This window comes from Mirounga angustirostris, unplaced genomic scaffold, assembly GCF_029215605.1.
Source record: "Mirounga angustirostris isolate CCGP_5_RB_7025 unplaced genomic scaffold, mMirAng1.0.hap1 SCAF_1, whole genome shotgun sequence".
Taxonomy (NCBI): domain Eukaryota; kingdom Metazoa; phylum Chordata; class Mammalia; order Carnivora; family Phocidae; genus Mirounga; species Mirounga angustirostris.
This window is the reverse complement of record NW_026991709.1, coordinates 186,318,812-186,336,548: the sequence shown is the minus strand read 5'-3', so window position 1 is coordinate 186,336,548 and position 17,737 is coordinate 186,318,812. Positions and strand designations below refer to the sequence as shown.

Genomic DNA, 17,737 nt, shown 5'->3' with positions numbered 1-17,737 from the left:
AGCAGGAGAAGGAGGGCAGAGAGAAAAGAAATGGAGGTTGCTATCTTATACTGAAGGTCCAGGGAACGCTTCTTCGAAGAGGTAGCACTGAAAGATGAGGCACTCAGTCTATATGGGTTTCTGGGGAACGGCTTTTCCAAGCAAAGGAACCATGAAGTGCCGTGGTCCTGAAGCAGGAGAGGAGTTTCAGGTAGATACTCTGGGATTTAAGAAATAAAAGACACCTGGACTGGAGTCCTAGCACTTGGCCCTTTACCAACTCAGTAACCCGTAGGAAGAAAACTTAACCTCTCTTGAATCTGTTTCTACATCTGAAATTAAGGATAGTACTTCGTGTCTCACCAAGTTATTTCAAAGGGAAAAAAAAAGGTTTAAGAACGCAATTTACAGCATTAATGGATTATTCCCAAGTGTGTGACCTGAGGCCCGTGAGAAATTTCCTCAAGGCTCTGCTGACTTCAAGCTCCGACCTAAATAAACTGCCATGCTGGTTTGCTCCTCTGTTAAAAGAGGATGATAGTCAATAGCCAAACTATGGAAAGAGCCAAGATGCCCATTGACAGATGAATGGAAAAAGAAGATGTGGTGTGTATATATATATATATATATATATATATATATGCACACACACACATACACACAATGGAATATTATACAGCCATTAAAAGGCGTGAAATCTTGCCATTTGCGACATGGATGGAACTGGAGGGTGTTATGCTGAGCGAAATAAGTCAATCAGAGAAAGACATGCATCATATGACCTCCCTGATATGAGGAATTCTTTTTTTTTTTTTAAGATTTTTTATTTATTTATTGAGAGAGAGAGAATGAGAGACAGAGAGCATGAGAGGGAGGAGGGTCAGAGGGAGAAGCAGACTCCCTGCCGAGCAGGGAGCCTGATGCGGGACTTGATCCTGGGACTCCAGGATCATGACCTGAGCCAAAGGCAGTCGTTTAACCAGCAGAGCCACCCAGGCGCCCGATATGAGGAATTCTTAATCTCAGGAAACAAACTGAGGGTTGCTGGAGTGGTGGGGGGTGGGAGGGATGGGGTGGCTGGGTGATGGACACTGGGGAGGGTATGTGCTATGGTGAGCGCTGTGCATTGTGCAAGACTGTTGAATCACAGACTTGTACCTCTGAAACAAATAATACATTATATGTTAAAAAAAAGAAGAAGATAGTAGGAAGGGAAAAATGAAGGGGGGGAATCGGAGGGGGAGACGAACCATGAGAGATTATGGACTCTGAGAAACAAACTGAGGGTTCTAGAGGAGTGCGGGGTGGGGGGAGGGGTTAGCCTGGCGATGGGTATTAAAGAGGGCACGTTCTGCATGGAGCACTGGGTGTTACGCACAAACAATGAATCATGCAACACTACATCTAAAACTAATGATGTAATGTATGGGGATTAACATAATAAAAAATTTTTAAAAAAACTAATGATGTAATGTAGGGTGATTAACACAACATAAAAAAAATAAAAGGATCTTTAAAAAAAAAAAAAAGGATGATAGTACCTACGTCACCGGGCGTTGTAGGGGAAAGGCTGAGATAATTTACCTAAACACAGCGACGCACGCAAACCCCTCAAAACGTCCACGATCAATATTACTGTCCCTATGCGGGTGTGGGCAGGGGCTCCACTCCTCTGCTCTGCACCTGACAAACGGGGTGAAGCTCTCTGAGGCAAGGAGCTTTTACTGACTGTGCAGACCATTCAAACACTCTGGAGTAATTTGAAGGATTTTTCCCCATTTCCAAAATCTGTGACATTCTAGCTCCCCTCTCTAAAGCATATTCCAGTCTCAGTTTAAAAGACCTCGAAACTGAGCTACCACCAAACATTTCCGCAGGGCTCCGAACGACCGCTTGGGGAAATTTCTCCGCTGAGCACAGCACCGTCACCTTTCGCGCCAGAGGCCCGCCTTTTATAGCGACGTGATTACGTCACCTCGTCCCCGCGTGCGCAAAGATGGTGGCGTGACCACGCCCAGGCCTGTGCTGGGACCCAGCGTAACAGGCGCCTTTACGGATAAGGTGCGCGTGCGACTGGGTGAGTGAAGTCCCACCGCCTTACGGGCGGCCGGTGGGTGCCCTGACTGTCCGAGAGCAGCGTGGGTGCTCGCAGGGCCGGGGAGGAGGATGTTGTTAAAGGGGGAAGAGCTGGGGTGATGAGGAAAGGTCGTGAGTCCTCTGGATATCAGCAGGGAGTTGGAGTGGTTGCAGGGTTGAGGACTCTGAGGCCGTGCGGATCTTTGGTTCGAAAGGCAGAATTTATCTTGGGGTTTGTCTGGAGTGCTGATGGCGGGCGTTACGGAAAAATAAGTTACCGTGGACTAACTTTCCGAGATTTCCTTGACGCTGCATTCGAAAGGGGGAGGAAGGCGGTGACGATTGGTCCGTAGTGATCTTAGAGGATAAGTATCTGTAACTAGATCCTTGCCGGCAAGCGGGCGAGCGATTGCTGTCCGCGGTGCTGAACGCAAGACATTGGTTCCTTTAGAAGGAAACCCGTTGAGGGCAGGGCAGCGTTTCCTTGCCCTTGGCTGGCTCAGTGCCCTACACCTCCATGTATGTGCAGTGAAGGAAGAGCTCAGTCTATCAGCGCTGGACGCTCAGAGATTAGCGACAGTGTTTAAATCGTAAAATTTAGGAAAGCCAGTGCTTCGCTCCAGGAAAAGAATTTCATTCCTGTTTTTTCTCCCTTAGGACTGTCACCTTCAGCTTTTGCACGCAACCAGATGATTTGCCATCAGGCTCTGAGCCTTCAAAGCACTTCACTTGATCTTTATTTATTGGCCCAAGCTCTTCAGTCAAGGTGAGCTTGCTCATGTGCCGTTAAAATGGGCTTTCCTAAACTCCCCAAATGGAAGTCCTGAGCACCCAGGGTAAGGTGAAGAGACCAGTTGGGTTTTCCCCGCCAGTTATACATGAAAAATACTTTATTTGGAAAAGAGATGATAGAACTGGGCAGTCTTCCAATAAAGGAAAGACCATGAGTTTCCAGTTGGTTCTTACACTTGTTTGCCTTTCTATGTGTGTGTGCACATGCATAAGGGATGGTATTCCTGTGTTGAATTTTACAGAGTGGATTTTTTTCTTTCTGTTGATTCAATAAAATGTATACTAGTCTTAGTACCAGCTACTTGTTTGTTTTCAATTCAGATTAAGGTTAAAGTGTGAGGAAGTTAAGAGGACGAAATGTGAAGTATGTTGAGTTTACCTGATTCATGGTGTTTTTGGCTGCATCTGGCATACGAAAAACTGCATCATAAATAAAAATGGTTTTAAATGCATTCTTTCATTTTATACATTATATCTCAATTTTTATTTTTCTCTTCTGAGAGAACCAATGGGTTGAGGTAATAAAACAATCAACTGCTGTAAAGCTGAGGACATTAAAGTAACTTTAAATGTTTTTATTATTTAGCAGAAAGCTTATAAGGCAGCTTTGACTAAAGATGACATCCTTGTTTGCTCAAGAAATTCGCCTGTCTAAAAGACATGAAGAAATGTAAGTTGTTTTTTTTTTTAAGGCTTATCTAAATGAATAAATTGTACTGGCTTTGTTAGTGAAATATTGTGTGCACAGAAGACTTAAGTCTGAAAGTGCGTCATTTAAATTTTCTGACACTTGAGAGATTTTGGTGTTAGGGAATGTCACTGTCTTTTAAGAATAACAAAGATTAAAAGGTATGTTCTCTTCTTACAATTCTTACTATTATCTAGATAAATTCACCCTTCTCACCTTTCTAGGTTTCTCACTGATATTTAATGGACTTCTGTACACCTCTTACCCAGGGCAGGCTTCATGAGTATGTGACCTGTGTACTCACAGTCCCTGTACTTGGTTTAATGCTCTAATGTTGCTGTCTTGAAATTTCTAATAGTTTTTTTTTTTTTAAAGGAGCCCCACATTTTCACTTTGCATTAGGCCTTGCGAACTACATAACCAGTCCTGCACTTATACTTGATATTAACCTTCTCTACCTCTTTCTGTGGGCTCTCATGTTTTCCTTTAATTAATTACCAGGCCCTCTTCCTTGGCTTTCTAAGATCTTTCCCTTATAAAAATGTTGAAATTACTCAATTTTAATTCTACCCTCAAGAACAGCCCTCTGAAACATAGCATTTCTTAAGAATCTCCACAACTATCTGGAAAGTGGTTAGACTGTTATATATATCACATGTATTTTTTTATCATCTGACATTTTTTTAATCAATCATTTAAGGGGACCAAAAAAACTTGTAAAATGAGCATTTGACCAATGAGAAATTTTTAAAGTATATTATATATTAAAAAAGTAGTTTGATAATTTACTTACAACTTTTTACATCTTTCTTCAATTACTGTTTCACCTTGTTGTGAGTATGCATACATACACACAGCCTCTCACTCATATATGGAGCCATCATCTTTCTCTTGGAAAAAGAGGAAAAAAATATTTTTATTGCTTCTTCAAACATATGGAAGTTTAGCGCAATTCTAAATGTGTAACATGAGATTCAGGGGTATTGAAGTGTTAAGCAGAAGGTTTCGTATAGCAAGTTATATCAATGTATGTGTGTGGGGAGGTATATATAAGTATGTGTACAAAGGGATATGTATTACAGTTTGCATTTTCACCAAAAATTAAAACATGTTTTTAACACTCTAAAATAATTGCAAAGACCATAGAGGCTAAAAAAACAGAAGCATGTACTTACGATAGATATGTTAATGAAAATAAGAATAATTTTACCCAGATTTAAGACTTACTGAACTATCTAAGTTTTCCACTGTCTTATTAATGGACATAATAATTGGTTTTCAAAATAGGTTGAACTTGAAGTGAGGTACAATTAAGAAATACATTTTTTTATGTCAGTCAAGCAAAAAATGTACCCTTTTAAGAAAAACTTTATATAATCTTCATTTTTTTCTAGAGTATCACAAAGATTAATGTTACTTCAACAAATGGAGAATAAATTTATAGACGAAAACAAGGAAAAGGCATCTCAGATGCAAGCAGCTGAGACTGCTTTTAAAAGGAACCTTGGTCTTTTAATGGTAAGTTTCCATGACTTAAGTATAGAGATTTTTTTTCCCACTTTTGCAAAAAAAGGTTTTAAGTGAATTTCATAATTTTGATATATATACTTTGTTTTGAGTAATAAATACAATTAATGAAGTACCATCTAGTTTTCAAACCCATGTTAGTTGGATATGTTGCATATGGATTCTTTTTTAAATGAAAAAATAAAAGTTTGTTTAACCTAAGTGTTTTTAATCAACCAGAAGAACCAATGACCATAGAAGAAATTTAAAGGTCACCTTTGTGCAAGTAATAAATACAAGATGTAACTTTCCATCTTCCATCATCTTTATTTATAGGGAGATCCTAAAACCCTATGAAGTACCTATAATGTTTTTAGATCCAACTCAAAACTATTTAACATCATAAAAACAAGAACAATTTGATTTTGCCCTACTGGGGCCACAGTCAGCACGTAGAATTCATATCTAAGATAACAGATTTCCCAGATCTCTCTTGATACTGATGGAGGAGGTGGTCAAAGTATGTGATTGCGCAGGGCCCCACCATTTGGCCAATGTGCCCATTTGGAGTAAAATCATATGTGTAACATTTTTGGCTGCTTGCTATACTTTGCTTCCAGAATTGTATGGCTTCATCCATAATTAAAACCCTAAAGTTTGCTTCCACTCAAGCTTCCAAGAGATCCTATGACTAAAACATTTGGGAGGAAGGCTATATTATTTAAGTTATAAAGCAGTGTTTTCAGTTTTTTATTGTTAAATATTTTCATCGATAGGCATGATATAGTTATCTTATGTAGTCACTAGAGGATAAAGGAAGAGGAAAATTCAGTTATCTTCTCAGCTTCTGGCAGTTTGATCCACAGTAATTTAAGTCACAGCCATAGTGCTACCAAAGCATTCTATGTTGCCATATGTCTTACTTGCCCAATGGTGTTTGCAATATTTATTTTTAAATGGAAATATATAGGATAATCTGGAATTTGCTGTGAAAAGTCAGAAAAACTAAATTAGAAGCCTTGAAGGCTTGATCGCTACTTACCTGCAATGAGTACAGGTACTATTTGGATTTTTCAATTATCTTCCTTTTAGTGAGCAAGTATTTGGTGAAAGCCCAGAGGGGCCTTACTACTGAGCTAGTTCTGAGCAGAAAGTGGAGTTAACAAAATAATTCAGAGTTCTTTACATCAAATAGCTGACAGGCTTAACTGATGACATAAGGTTGTCACACGCAACATATGAGACCTGAGTTGATCGAACATTAAGTTATGTGGAATCCTTAGCACTTTAGAAGTACGTATTAAAAAAAAAAAAAATCACTGAAAGCTAGAGTATCCTAACAAGTCTGAGGAGGGAAACTAAGCTGGAGCTGTATTTGAATAGGCAGAATGCAAAATATTCCACTGCATTCTTACAGAAGAACCAAGACCAGAAGAATGAGTAGCCCTGTTAGTGTCCATGGGACCCTGAGCTAACTGGCTTGTAAAGTTATGGGAAACAAGGTTGGATATGTTTTGTGAGACCAAGTGAAGAAGTTGAGACCTGATACATAGGCATAATACAGTACTAAAAGTGTTAGAGCAAAAGAAAAATAGAGACTTATATAAGAAGCATATGGGTATTTAAGAAAGATTCATTTCCTATTTAGATGCAATGTGATTTGCAGAATGGAGAGATTAGATTTAAGGAGAATAGCTAAGAAATCATTGCCATATCTGGAAGGAAGATAATGAACCTAGTTTCATAGTCATTAGAAACAAGTTTGGATGGTGTTTTTTCCCCGGATTATAAAAGTAATATATTCTCACTGTAAAAAACTGGAAAGAGCCAAGAAGATGAAATAGCATACTTTCCATATCATCCCACCCAGCTTGAAATTAATGTTTTTGTATATTTCCTTTTAGTCTTTTAGTAAGCATTTACTGAGCTCTTATATCCCAGGTACAGTGCTTGCTGTAAGACAGGCAGTCTCTTCCCTTTTTTTTTTTAAGCATACTTTGAATACTTGTATATGCAATTTTTTTAATCCTGCTTTCCCTCTTACTATTTTGTTTTAAACTTTGGAAATAATTTTAAGGGCTGTACCATAGAGGTTATCATGAAAGTGACCTAAATAGGACTTGATCACAGAATTTTCAGGTGGGAGAAACTTTAAAAAGCACATAGATTAGATTTTCACTTAAGGTTGTTTTTTTTTTTTTTTTTTAGCATAAAAACTTTTTTTTCAAAGATTTAAAATAGGTAAAAGTGGACCTGCTTTGGCCAAAGGCCCATCCATTCAGCCCCTCCTTGCCTGTTCTATTGTGATCTAAGGGATGGTGAAAACCACTGACTGTGCTGATCTCCTAATTTATAGAAGAGGAAACCATAAAGTGACTACTCTAATACCCCCTCCCTGTCAAGAACAGGTTCAGTTACATCAAGATATGTACTTAGGTACAGAATACACTTTAAAAACGGTTCCACTGAAACTTGGAAACATTCCTATAAAGATACTAACAAAATAAGTATAAGCTCTATTACCATCCTTTATTTGACCTATTTAGATGCTCTAATATAAGAAACACTAACATGGAGTGAGCTTTAATTTTTGGAAAGTAAGATATAACCCTAGTATTTTTAACTGATAAGGCCATATACTTAGCAAAGCCAAAGTTGTTTAAAACTAGTATGAGTTGAGTAAAATTAACAGATAAAATGTAACCATTCAAAAATCTATAACAATCCTATATATACAAATGGAAAATATGAAATCACATTCACATTAGCAATGAACTTATAAAATATTTGGGAATGCTCTAAACAAGGAATATGCATGATTGGTATAAAGATAATTCTTAACTTCAATGGGAGATTTAAAATTTAAATGGAGACACATGCCTTAATCCTGATGGGGAAACTATTATTTTTCTAAAATCAGTAGTCACAGTGTTTTTAGATTTAAAAATAGCCCCACCAAAATCTGCATCTAACGCAACAAAATTTCTCTAAATGTATTTGGAAAAATAAAAGAATGTTTAAAAATGGGAACAATAACAAAAAGACTAATCCCAAAGGTTCAAGCATAATAGTAAAAGAATGGACATGAATTTAAGTAGTGAAGAAAACTCAAACTGAGGGTTTAGTCAGTAAATATCACAGATGATAATGGATTGTTAGTTTCTGCTAGTTTCCCTATTACATTCATAAAATAAAATGTGTCTGCCTTTTAAAAACAAACATGATTGGTACAGATTTGGAAGAGAAAGAGAATTTTGTTTCTATAAATACTTCCATGAGGTAAACTATCATCTGTTTGACCTCGTTCCCCATCCCACCCACCCCCCACCAGCAAAATTTAGTTTAACCCAAAAAGGCAATCTTGTGGCAGTGAGCATCACTTCATGAGGAAGCTGGACAAACATTCCAGGGTGAGAAAGAATGGGAGTGTGCCACAGCAGATTAGACATAACGGCATGTCCTGGAGGCCTTCTTGGAGAGGCTGACAGTAACAGCCTTCAACAAACTGCACCCCCCACACCACACCCCCCTGGCCAGTGACTTACAGGACCCAGTCTCTCCTCTTTCCTCCTCACACTCCTCACTTTCTCCAATTCAGTGAAGAGCGAGTTTAATGAATGCGTAAGGGTTCCTTGAGCCAATGACCCTGTATCTCATGCTTTAGGATCTTCTTTTTTCATTCCCAGAAATTGCCCCTTCAGCAGATTAAAAGATTAAACCCAGTCCAGCTATGGATGGCTTCACTGTATATATTTACAGGAAGATATGTATTGCTGGGTTGGGAGGAAGGGACATGTCTAGGAAGGGGGAAAGAAAGAAATCTCAGTACATGACTTTTTGTGCTCATAGTTTACCTTTCCTAATCATGAGTCAACTCATTTACAGAGGCTACTGAATCCTGCCATAGAGTAACATTTATATCACCATTCATCCTGGAAACTTGTTTTTTAATTGTTACAAAATATTTCAAACCTATGTGGAAGGAAGAATAGAAGAATGTACTTCCATGTGCTTATCACCCAGATTCAATAATTTTCAAAACACAGCCCATCTTGTTTCATTTACACTCGTCACCTTCACCTGCAGCCCGTCAAATTATGTTGAAGCTAACCTTCAGACATCACATTGTTTAATCTGTAAATATCACGTCTTTTTCATCAGTGTTTATCACCCAAAGATAAGGGCTATTTTAAGTACAATCGCAATACCATGATCCATCTAAGAAATTAACAGTAATTCCTCAAATTTTCAGTCAGGATTCAGATCTCCCTGATTAACCTGTTTTTACATTTGTTTGAATCCGGATCCAAATAAAGTCTAGTACGTAATTGATTGATGGGTCTCTCAAATCTCTAAAAGTTCCCTCTGCCTTTTTTTTTTTTAACGCCCTTTTAATTTGTTGAAGGAATTGGCTCATTTCTCCTAGTTTCCCACACTCTGAATATTACTAATTACATTGCTGAGGCATCACTTAGTAAGTTCCTTTGTTCCCTGTAATTCCCATAAATTGATAGAAGTTGTGTTATGCAACAGAAACATAATGCAAGTAATTTTAAGTTTCTAGTAACAACTTTTTAAGTTTTTATTTAAGTAATCTCTACACCCAACGTGGGGCTCGAACTCATGACCCCAAGATCAAGCATCCCATGCTCCTCCCAACTGAGCCAGCCAGGCACCCCCCTAGTAACCACTTTTAATAAAGTTAAAAGACACAGATTAAATGAAATGTATTAAAATTAATTTCGTATTTCAAATGTAACTGCTATTAAAAGTTAGTAAATATTTTATGTTTTTTTCCTCACTGAGCCTTCAAAATTCAGTGTGTACTTTACATTTACAGGGCTCCTCAATTCGGACTTACCACATTTCAAGTGCTCAGCAGCCACTGAGCCTAATGGATATTACATTAACAGTGCAGATCTAGAGCCCTGATCAGATTCAGGTTCAATGTTTTGGGAAAGAACACTTTGTAATGCCTGGTTGTCTTTCTGGAATGTTAGCAGTCACTGATGATCATGGCCTAGATATGTTCATTAAGGGTTGCAAAAAGTGATATTCAAATTCTTCTATTCCTTCTCATTCAATTGCTGATAATTTATAAGAAGATAAATGTCCCCTCATCAATTATTTGGTTACACTTCATATAGGAAAAAGCATAATCAGTGCTTGATTCTTTCTCTGTACTTAATTTTCAAAAATAGTTTGGTTCTCTAGTATCCTCCAGAAGTGACCAATTAGACGTTGATGCTCTTAAATACGTCTGTGATTTGAAAGGTCTTGACCCACGTCAATTTGCATTCCCAGTGATGCTCAAATTGTCCCATTTTTACCAAGTGGGAGCCTCCATGTTAGCTCCTGAATGCCTTTGACGTGATCTTAACATGCTTTGATAGTTTTTCTTTCTGCTGTGATATTTTCCAGGCCATCACTTGCTGCTTAGACCTAGAATTGGCCATTGCTCCAAGGAGCCCTGGATCCTTTTGATGGGAATATATGTTTAGAGCCCTTAATCTGGGTTCTAGGGATGTTTATTACAACTTGTTTTTAAAGATAAAATTCATCAAGAACTCATATCAATAATTCCATTTTGATTACATGATTGTAAGACTTTTAACTTAAAATCATCAATACTTTACCTCTAACTTTTTCCCCCCTCAAACCAAAAATCTCAGTTCCTAAATAATTTTCCAGTACTAACATAACTACTCATTTACTTTATCCCATCATAGAGACAGCACTACCAGCAACAATATGATTATGGAGTATGGCTTTCAGTCAGATACTTTTTATAATTCTTTTTGTCCTTGGGGTAGATCTCACTACAGATGCTCAGTCAAAATACTGTGTTCTAAGACCACCTGATGTACTTTTTCTTGATGTGGTTATGCCACCAACTAGATGGCAGTTAGATTTGTTTCCTTTTGTTTTTAATTTTTAGGGATTGCTTTTTCCTTTGGTTCTGTAACTGTATAAATTTGTAAATGGTCTAGTGGCAGATCTATAAGACAAGATAACAAGGTCTGGTCAGGTAAGTCTAGCCTCTCTTCATTTGCTTTTTTTCCTTTTCTCCCCTCATCCCCTTGGGTAATTTTTTTTTTTTTTTAAGTTTTTCATTTATACTCAGGAAACTTTTGACACCTTAGTCATTTATGTATATAATGAATATTTAAGTGTTTAGTACATGCCCTGCACTTTGTTAGATTCTCGGATGCTTAAAGATTGTATGAGACAGTCCGTACCTTCTGGCAGCATATAGTCAAACAGAAGGTTCTTAATTGGAAGTAATGGGATATAACTCGCTACAGAAGGCAGAGATTTTTCAGTCAGGCTAAGGAATTCATACTTTATCCTCTGTGTAGTGGGTCTCTTTTTTTTTTAAATCTATGTAAAGACATATTTAAAGTAGTAATTTTAGAAAAGCTAATCAATTCCGTATGTGGTTAAAGTAAAATGAGATACAGTCCAAGTACGTATTTGTTGAACCAGTGAGTGAGATAATAAGACCACAGCACTGAGAATGGCATGGACAGGCTAGAGGAGACATCCTGCAGGAATCATCTATGGACCTTTGGAATTTTTAAATGTCAGGGAAAAAGAATAATTGAAGGTAGAAGATACAGCATACGTGTCTGGGGGAGTAGAACTCCCACTATTGTACATTCAGAACACTCAGTAGGAATAAGGGGAGTTTAGTTTTATTAGGTTGAGAAATAAGGGCTGGGAAGAAAAGTTATCTATCCCTCTACATTAATAGTTGAAACTAGATAAGAGACAGTCTTGGAAAGAGAAAAAGTAAAAAGAGGAGGACAGATGTCACAAATCTTAGAAAGCCCACACTTAGGATTAAGAAGAGAAAAAGGAGCCAGCTACAGAGAAAGAGAAGTAGGAGTCAGAGAGGTAAGCAAAACATCTAAGAAAGTAAAATCTCACTTACGAAAGAAGTTCTCTGGAGGGGTGATAATCCCTTGCCGACAGGCTGTAGAGAGGACTGTCAAGTTACTAACCAGAGGCCACAGATCCCTGCTCATACCTACTCTTTCACTGCAAATCTGCTCTTCTAGGAGAGATAGCCAATATCCTTATTTTCAGGTCTGTAAGAGAAGTGTTTATCATCTTGTCTGCAGGTGCTGGTGGCACCTAGATCTACCACCAACAATAAACTTACAACTGTTCTTATAATGAGGTCAGTGGAGCTGTGAGTCTATTGTTTGCTTGATTTATGAGAGTCAAAAGTAATTTTCCCAGGATCTTGTAAAATCTCAGTGCAATCACAGAAGAGTTAATCTTCGCTCTCTGTTGTAGCATCAGCATCAAAAGCTCTTTAGCGTGCGTCTTGGCCATAAACTTCTGGTCGGGAAGAGATGTTGCTAATAGACGGGCTTTTTAGCCCTAAATTGACGGTTTTCCCCTTCAAATCACCTTCTTCAAGACAGCAGGTGCATTAATGGTTGTGCAACTTTGGGGAGTCCCTTTAGGGAATTTCCTGTTTTTCCCTTTTACATTTCACACCCGTTCCTTGCTCCCGCCACTGCCATCTGCTCGCTCTTTTCTCCTGTTCAGCATTGGATTCTTCACACCCCACTCCCACGTCCTTTTCCATCTCTCTCCGTCTGTCCAACAGCCCTGTACTTAGATTGCTCCAATGCTTGTACATGGATCAGAGAACTTTCTCTTTTTGATCAACTCACTGAGCTCAAGGGAGAGACAAAATTTACACGGCCTCCAGCCAAGGCCTCTGTGAACTTGACAAACATAAACAAGCACTAGACAACATAGGTGCCAGTTTGGGGAGCATGAAACAGAGCTCCAGTGTTTTACTGACAACTTAGAGAGCCCTACATTTCTGGGCCTGTACTTCATCCACATATCAAGGTTACATCTTTACCCGGGTAAGCATGAAGTGTGATTACCCCTGCATGAGCTACAACCGTAAGAGAACATGCATACACCCACAAGTCACACTGCAGATTAAAGCACAGGGCTTAAACGTCATCAGCTGAATGATGCACGACCCAGCCATAAAGCTGGCCATCGAGAATGCCCCAGAAATTGAGTCCTAAAAATCTAGAGTCTAGTGAAAAGGTTCTTGTTCCAAAGTACTGAGGTACCTCATGGACTTTCTTTTGAATATGTGGAGGATTTATGTAAGTATAAAATTAAAAAATAGAATACTGAACAGATGAAATGTGTGACATTAATACACCATTTGCATGATCTGGACTAGAACTCTTCACTTGTAAGGTTAGTCAGTGTGGGGCTGACTATCTGACTGTTTTTAGTATCTGAATATTTGACCGTTTTATCTATCTGGCTGTTCTTATTGGTTTTAGAGCTAAGTTAGTGTCCTGAGCAGTTTTGGAAGAAGGTCCTTTTTGCCAGAATTATTGGCATTTACTATTTTAAATGAAAAGGAAGATCTTGAAAGTCCTACCCACCCCACCCCCACTTTTTATTGTAAAACAAGAAACGCTGCTTTCTCTATTGAAACTGATTAAGTAATGATCAGTCCTCCTATTTCAATGCCCTTCCTTCAGTTCAGACTGTATATCCAGAGAAAAGCTGAGATTCGGGATATAGACATTGCTATTACAGGTGCCATTTGTATGTGTTATGTAAGTACATTTTGTTTCTAAAACACTGATACCTATTATAGGATATAGAAGCCGCAGCAAAGTCTCTACAGACCCGGATTCACCCAATCCCGTCACCAGAGGTGGTTTCTCTTGAGGTGAGACTCTTAAAGAACAAATGTATAGGAAGAGACCCCATTCTGTTAGTAGTACATTATAAATTAATTGTGGTTATGTGTATTTCCCAGATTTATTTATTCGGTAAAATAAGATGTGTCTGATTGATCCTTACATGTCCACAGTGCTGTGCTTTTTACACAGTAGGTAATTGATAAGCATCTTGATTTTTAAAAATTTATCAAGCGAAAATTTTATAAAGATCCGATATCGTTTCATCTAGAAACACATATCCTGTTAAACCGTAACAGACAGTAGACAGTATGCACTAAATCTTAAGATGACAGCATGCCTAACCAAAGTGCTTTTCCTGTTGGCTAATGTTAGCAGTTCAGTCCCTTCACCAAATTTCAACCAAAGCTATTTAAATGCATATTATCATGCAGCATAGTGTGGCTTTTGTCTGTTTTATTTTGCTCAGTTCAAGAACAGATTGGGAAGACTGTTGGCAAAAATAAACCCTATTTGGTATATGAATATATCTGTGATGAAAGAAAATTTACTACATATAGAATAGTTTAATTTTATATTCTTAATGACCTTTTTCAAATACAGTTTTGCTTGCTGCCTAAGCAGGGATGTTGAATAGACTCAAAATTAAAGGCTGAGAAGTTGCCCTTCCATTTTCTGTGTCATCTAGAGTAATAAGGAAAGGCAGTGATCAAGGATAGAAAGAACTGTGGTACAAAGTTGTGCCCTGGGCATGTCTTTTTCTTCGTTGAATTCTCCAATACCTTACTCTGGCCTATACGGGGCCCACACAATAGGGGTTAATCCAGCCGTGAATGGTGGAGAAACTCCCAACCACAGGCCTTGGTTGGTATTTTTCTTAGCTAGTCTTGCACAGCAGGATGACCTCTATTTTAAGTGTGTCAGGCTGTTTCTTGGACCACATGCACAGATGGGCAGATATGTAGAACTCACAATTTCAACTTTCAGAACTCCTGTACCTTGTTAACGTGCAGAGTGAATCCTTACGTGCTCTAAATGCCATGTAATTCTTTGGCTGAATTCCCCAAAATGAGATTGATAGTGATGATCCAATCTAAAATGCCCTCCTAGGATACAGAGCTTTTGGCAGTTTACTTTTCTTAGGCCTCCTTAGGGCAGTCACCCAAAAAAACATCAAAGCTTGTAGATATTACATGGTGATCTTGCCTGAGCTTTTATAGCTTATAGACTTGCCATAGTCAGGCCAATAATACAGTGTCTCAACTTCCAAGTTACTGGAATTAAAAATGGTTACATGATACTAGTATTATTTTCTCCATATACCAAAAAAAAAAAATGGGAAGAAATTACATTTTACCATATCGAGTACTCTTCTAAAAGATATACTGGATGCATATTTTAAGTGTTTTTTCCCCATATAATTAAGGAGTCAATTTACCTGAGTCCTGTACTAGAACATACTGGTTATGTTTCATTTCCTGATCTCATCCCAGGTGAAATCTTTTTATGTCAGTTAAAAAGCAGTTGCTCATGCCTAATCATTTCATTGTAATAATTTTAGTATGGGTAATCATTTGGTATGGAATTTGGAAGAGTAAACAAAAACATTTAATGATTGTAGCCATAAGTGATACCACTGGTAATAATCACACGGTTGGCCACAAGAGGGCGTGTAAAATCACAATAAAATCCCATCACCTGTAATTCTGCCAGGCTCTGGTTTTACTGAGAAATTTGAAAATTAACACTAGTAAGTAGCCAGATTTCTTTCTAAAATTAACATAAAATATTCTGTAGAGGAAGTACATTCTACGTATATGTGTATGTAGAGGCACACACACACTTCAGTGAATAAACATTTAGACTATTATGAAGAGCCAAGTTCAATTGCTTGATATGCTTTTTTACTTTTGGATGTTGTTTTTTTTCCAGACTCTTTACTGGGCATCAGTAGAAGAATATATTCCCAAATGGGAACAGTTTCTTTTAGGAAGAGCACCATATCCTATCGGTGTTGAAAATGAAAATGAAGCAGAAAATACCGTTCAGAATGAGGCGCAGTGATAACTTCTTCACATACTCTTTTCAAAAAAATCTGTTTAGTACAGCTGAATATTAAAGAATATACGGGTCATTTCGGGTACCTTAGGAATCGAATATGTTCATATTGTCCCATTACCTCCTCAATGACATGAAGATAGGAGAATCGGCTGACAAGTCTCAGGTTCTATCACTTTGAGACCTACTATTACTTCAGGGTCACGAATTTGCTTTCTGCTAATCCCATGGAAGTGTTAAGAGCTAATATTGAAAAGTGGACTGTTTATTAAGTAAGTCACTAAATAAGTGTTGTGTGTCATTTTTTTAAAAAAAATCATTTATTGTCATTCTCATCTAAACAGTGAATACTGGTTGTTCTGATTTTACATTTTCTAGAATTGTTTTGGTTATTTCTTTATGGGGATCGGGTTTAGCACAGGATCCCAGTAGCTGTTGGCCCTTTTAACAAATGGAAAAAATAGAGGTATTTACCTGCTTCAGTATAGTATTTATTAGACAATGGATTCATGGGATTTTGTCCCTCATAGATAATCAAACCTCTGAAGGTTCTGGAGGAAAGAACTAAACTACAAAGCACTCGAGAAGTAGCCAGTTTCAGGGGGGCTCAGACTTAGTCCTGAAAAAGGTCACCTATTAGAGCTGGGAATGGTTATTGGATTTTGACTTGGTTATTTAAGGACTACCAGCCTATGAATGCAAGTAACTCCTCTCATCTTTTCATCTTGAAACTTGCCCTTCCCTCTCCTGTTTTCATTATTTCTGAAACAACTGTCAGAAAGCTTTGCAGTTCCTCAGTCCTCCACCGCTGGAGCACTCAAAAAGGTTGTTTTTTTTTTAATTTTTTTGATTATAGAGGCAGCTCCTGCTAGTAAGGGGAGTCTATGTTCATTACAATTCAAGAGTTTAAAAATTTCAAACTGGTGTGTATTTTTACATGAAGACAGCAGGACAAGCTTTAAAAAAAAAAAAAAAAAAACAACTATATTGAAACGTCCATTGTGCTGATAAGTTCGTTTAAACCACCATCTTGGAAATATCCTGTTGAGTGGGTGTTGGTGTGGGTAACAATAACGTTGTTTTCATAATATGCGCTGGCAGATTAGCACACTTCTCTACAGTGTTAACAGTTGTAATTAAGGAATAAACAGCACAGAGTGTCAGTCCGATGACAATTTCATCTATAGTGTCACAATACAAAATGTCACAAAATATTAGAACTGTTATATAACTATAAAAAGTACCGGCTTAAAAGCTGAAAGGCTTAAAAAAAAAAAAAAAAACAAGGAAGACAGAAAGGAAGAAAAAAGAAAACTGGCATAGAGACCAGAACAATTTATACCTTCTCAAGAATGTTCTGACATGAAAATAAATTGATAATTTTTTTTTCCCGTTACATCACAGTTTGGTTTCTAGCCATCCAGTTGATTTAGCAGGAGAATACAGGGCTTTTTAGCAGCTTTGAATTGGTAAACAGATTTAGATGTAGTAGAAAGGAACATGAGGAAGTTTTTTTTTTTTAACATCCAATCTTTCCCAGCATATGCACATAAGAAGGTGAATGAAGCGATGTGAAACTTATTTCTCTTTAGTCGAGTGAAAAAAAGGCTAAACATTTGTTGAGATGGTAAAATATTGTGTCAAGCAAGTAGGCACATTCCAAAATTAAACAGTGGTTGATACATTAACATCCTCAAATATTTGAGTGTACATTTCCTTTGAGTTCTGTAAATTAAATCACCAGTAGATTAGATTAAAATACAAAATGAATAGCAATTTAACCATCTCAGAAAAGGTTGTTTTTTTTCTCCCCTAACTTGACTAACTTGCTAAATAGTTTCTAAAAAGAACATACATTTAATATACTCTGGGTTACAACTTAGGGCAGAAGCGATGTCACTTCTAGGCTTTAGCTGTACCATTTCCCCCATTACTAGTG

The 17,737-nt window shown here is 37.7% G+C and overlaps 1 protein-coding gene across 6 annotated transcripts; it reads left to right on the top strand.

Annotated features, from left to right (window-relative positions):
• The first annotated feature begins 1,931 nt into the window (after positions 1-1,931).
• Positions 1,932-17,579, top strand: CEP15 (centrosomal protein 15). 6 transcript variants are annotated; one of them, XM_045862031.3, is made up of 6 exons: positions 1,932-2,056; positions 2,713-2,821; positions 3,437-3,517; positions 4,930-5,053; positions 13,695-13,769; positions 15,673-17,579. In XM_045862031.3, the coding sequence occupies exons 3-6, from the start codon at positions 3,465-3,467 to the stop codon at positions 15,802-15,804; spliced, it is 384 nt and encodes a 127-aa protein (XP_045717987.1). In that variant the 5' UTR covers positions 1,932-2,056; positions 2,713-2,821; positions 3,437-3,464; the 3' UTR covers positions 15,805-17,579. The 6 variants fall into 6 exon arrangements, with proteins under 6 accessions (XP_045717987.1, XP_045717986.1, XP_064450316.1 ...); XM_045862030.3 differs by having other exon boundaries at positions 3,434-3,517; XM_064594246.1 differs by having other exon boundaries at positions 1,983-2,040.
• Positions 17,580-17,737: the final 158 nt, after the last annotated feature.

Coding starts and splice junctions, on each gene's coding strand:
- CEP15 (XM_045862031.3), top strand. CDS start 3,465: ATGACATCCTTGTTTGCTCAAGAAATTCGCCTGTCTAAAAGACATGAA. Junction 3,518..4,929: donor TCTAAAAGACATGAAGAAAT/GTAAGTTGTTTT, acceptor ATTTTTTTCTAG/AGTATCACAAAGATTAATGT. Junction 13,770..15,672: donor CAGAGGTGGTTTCTCTTGAG/GTGAGACTCTTA, acceptor TTTTTTTTCCAG/ACTCTTTACTGGGCATCAGT.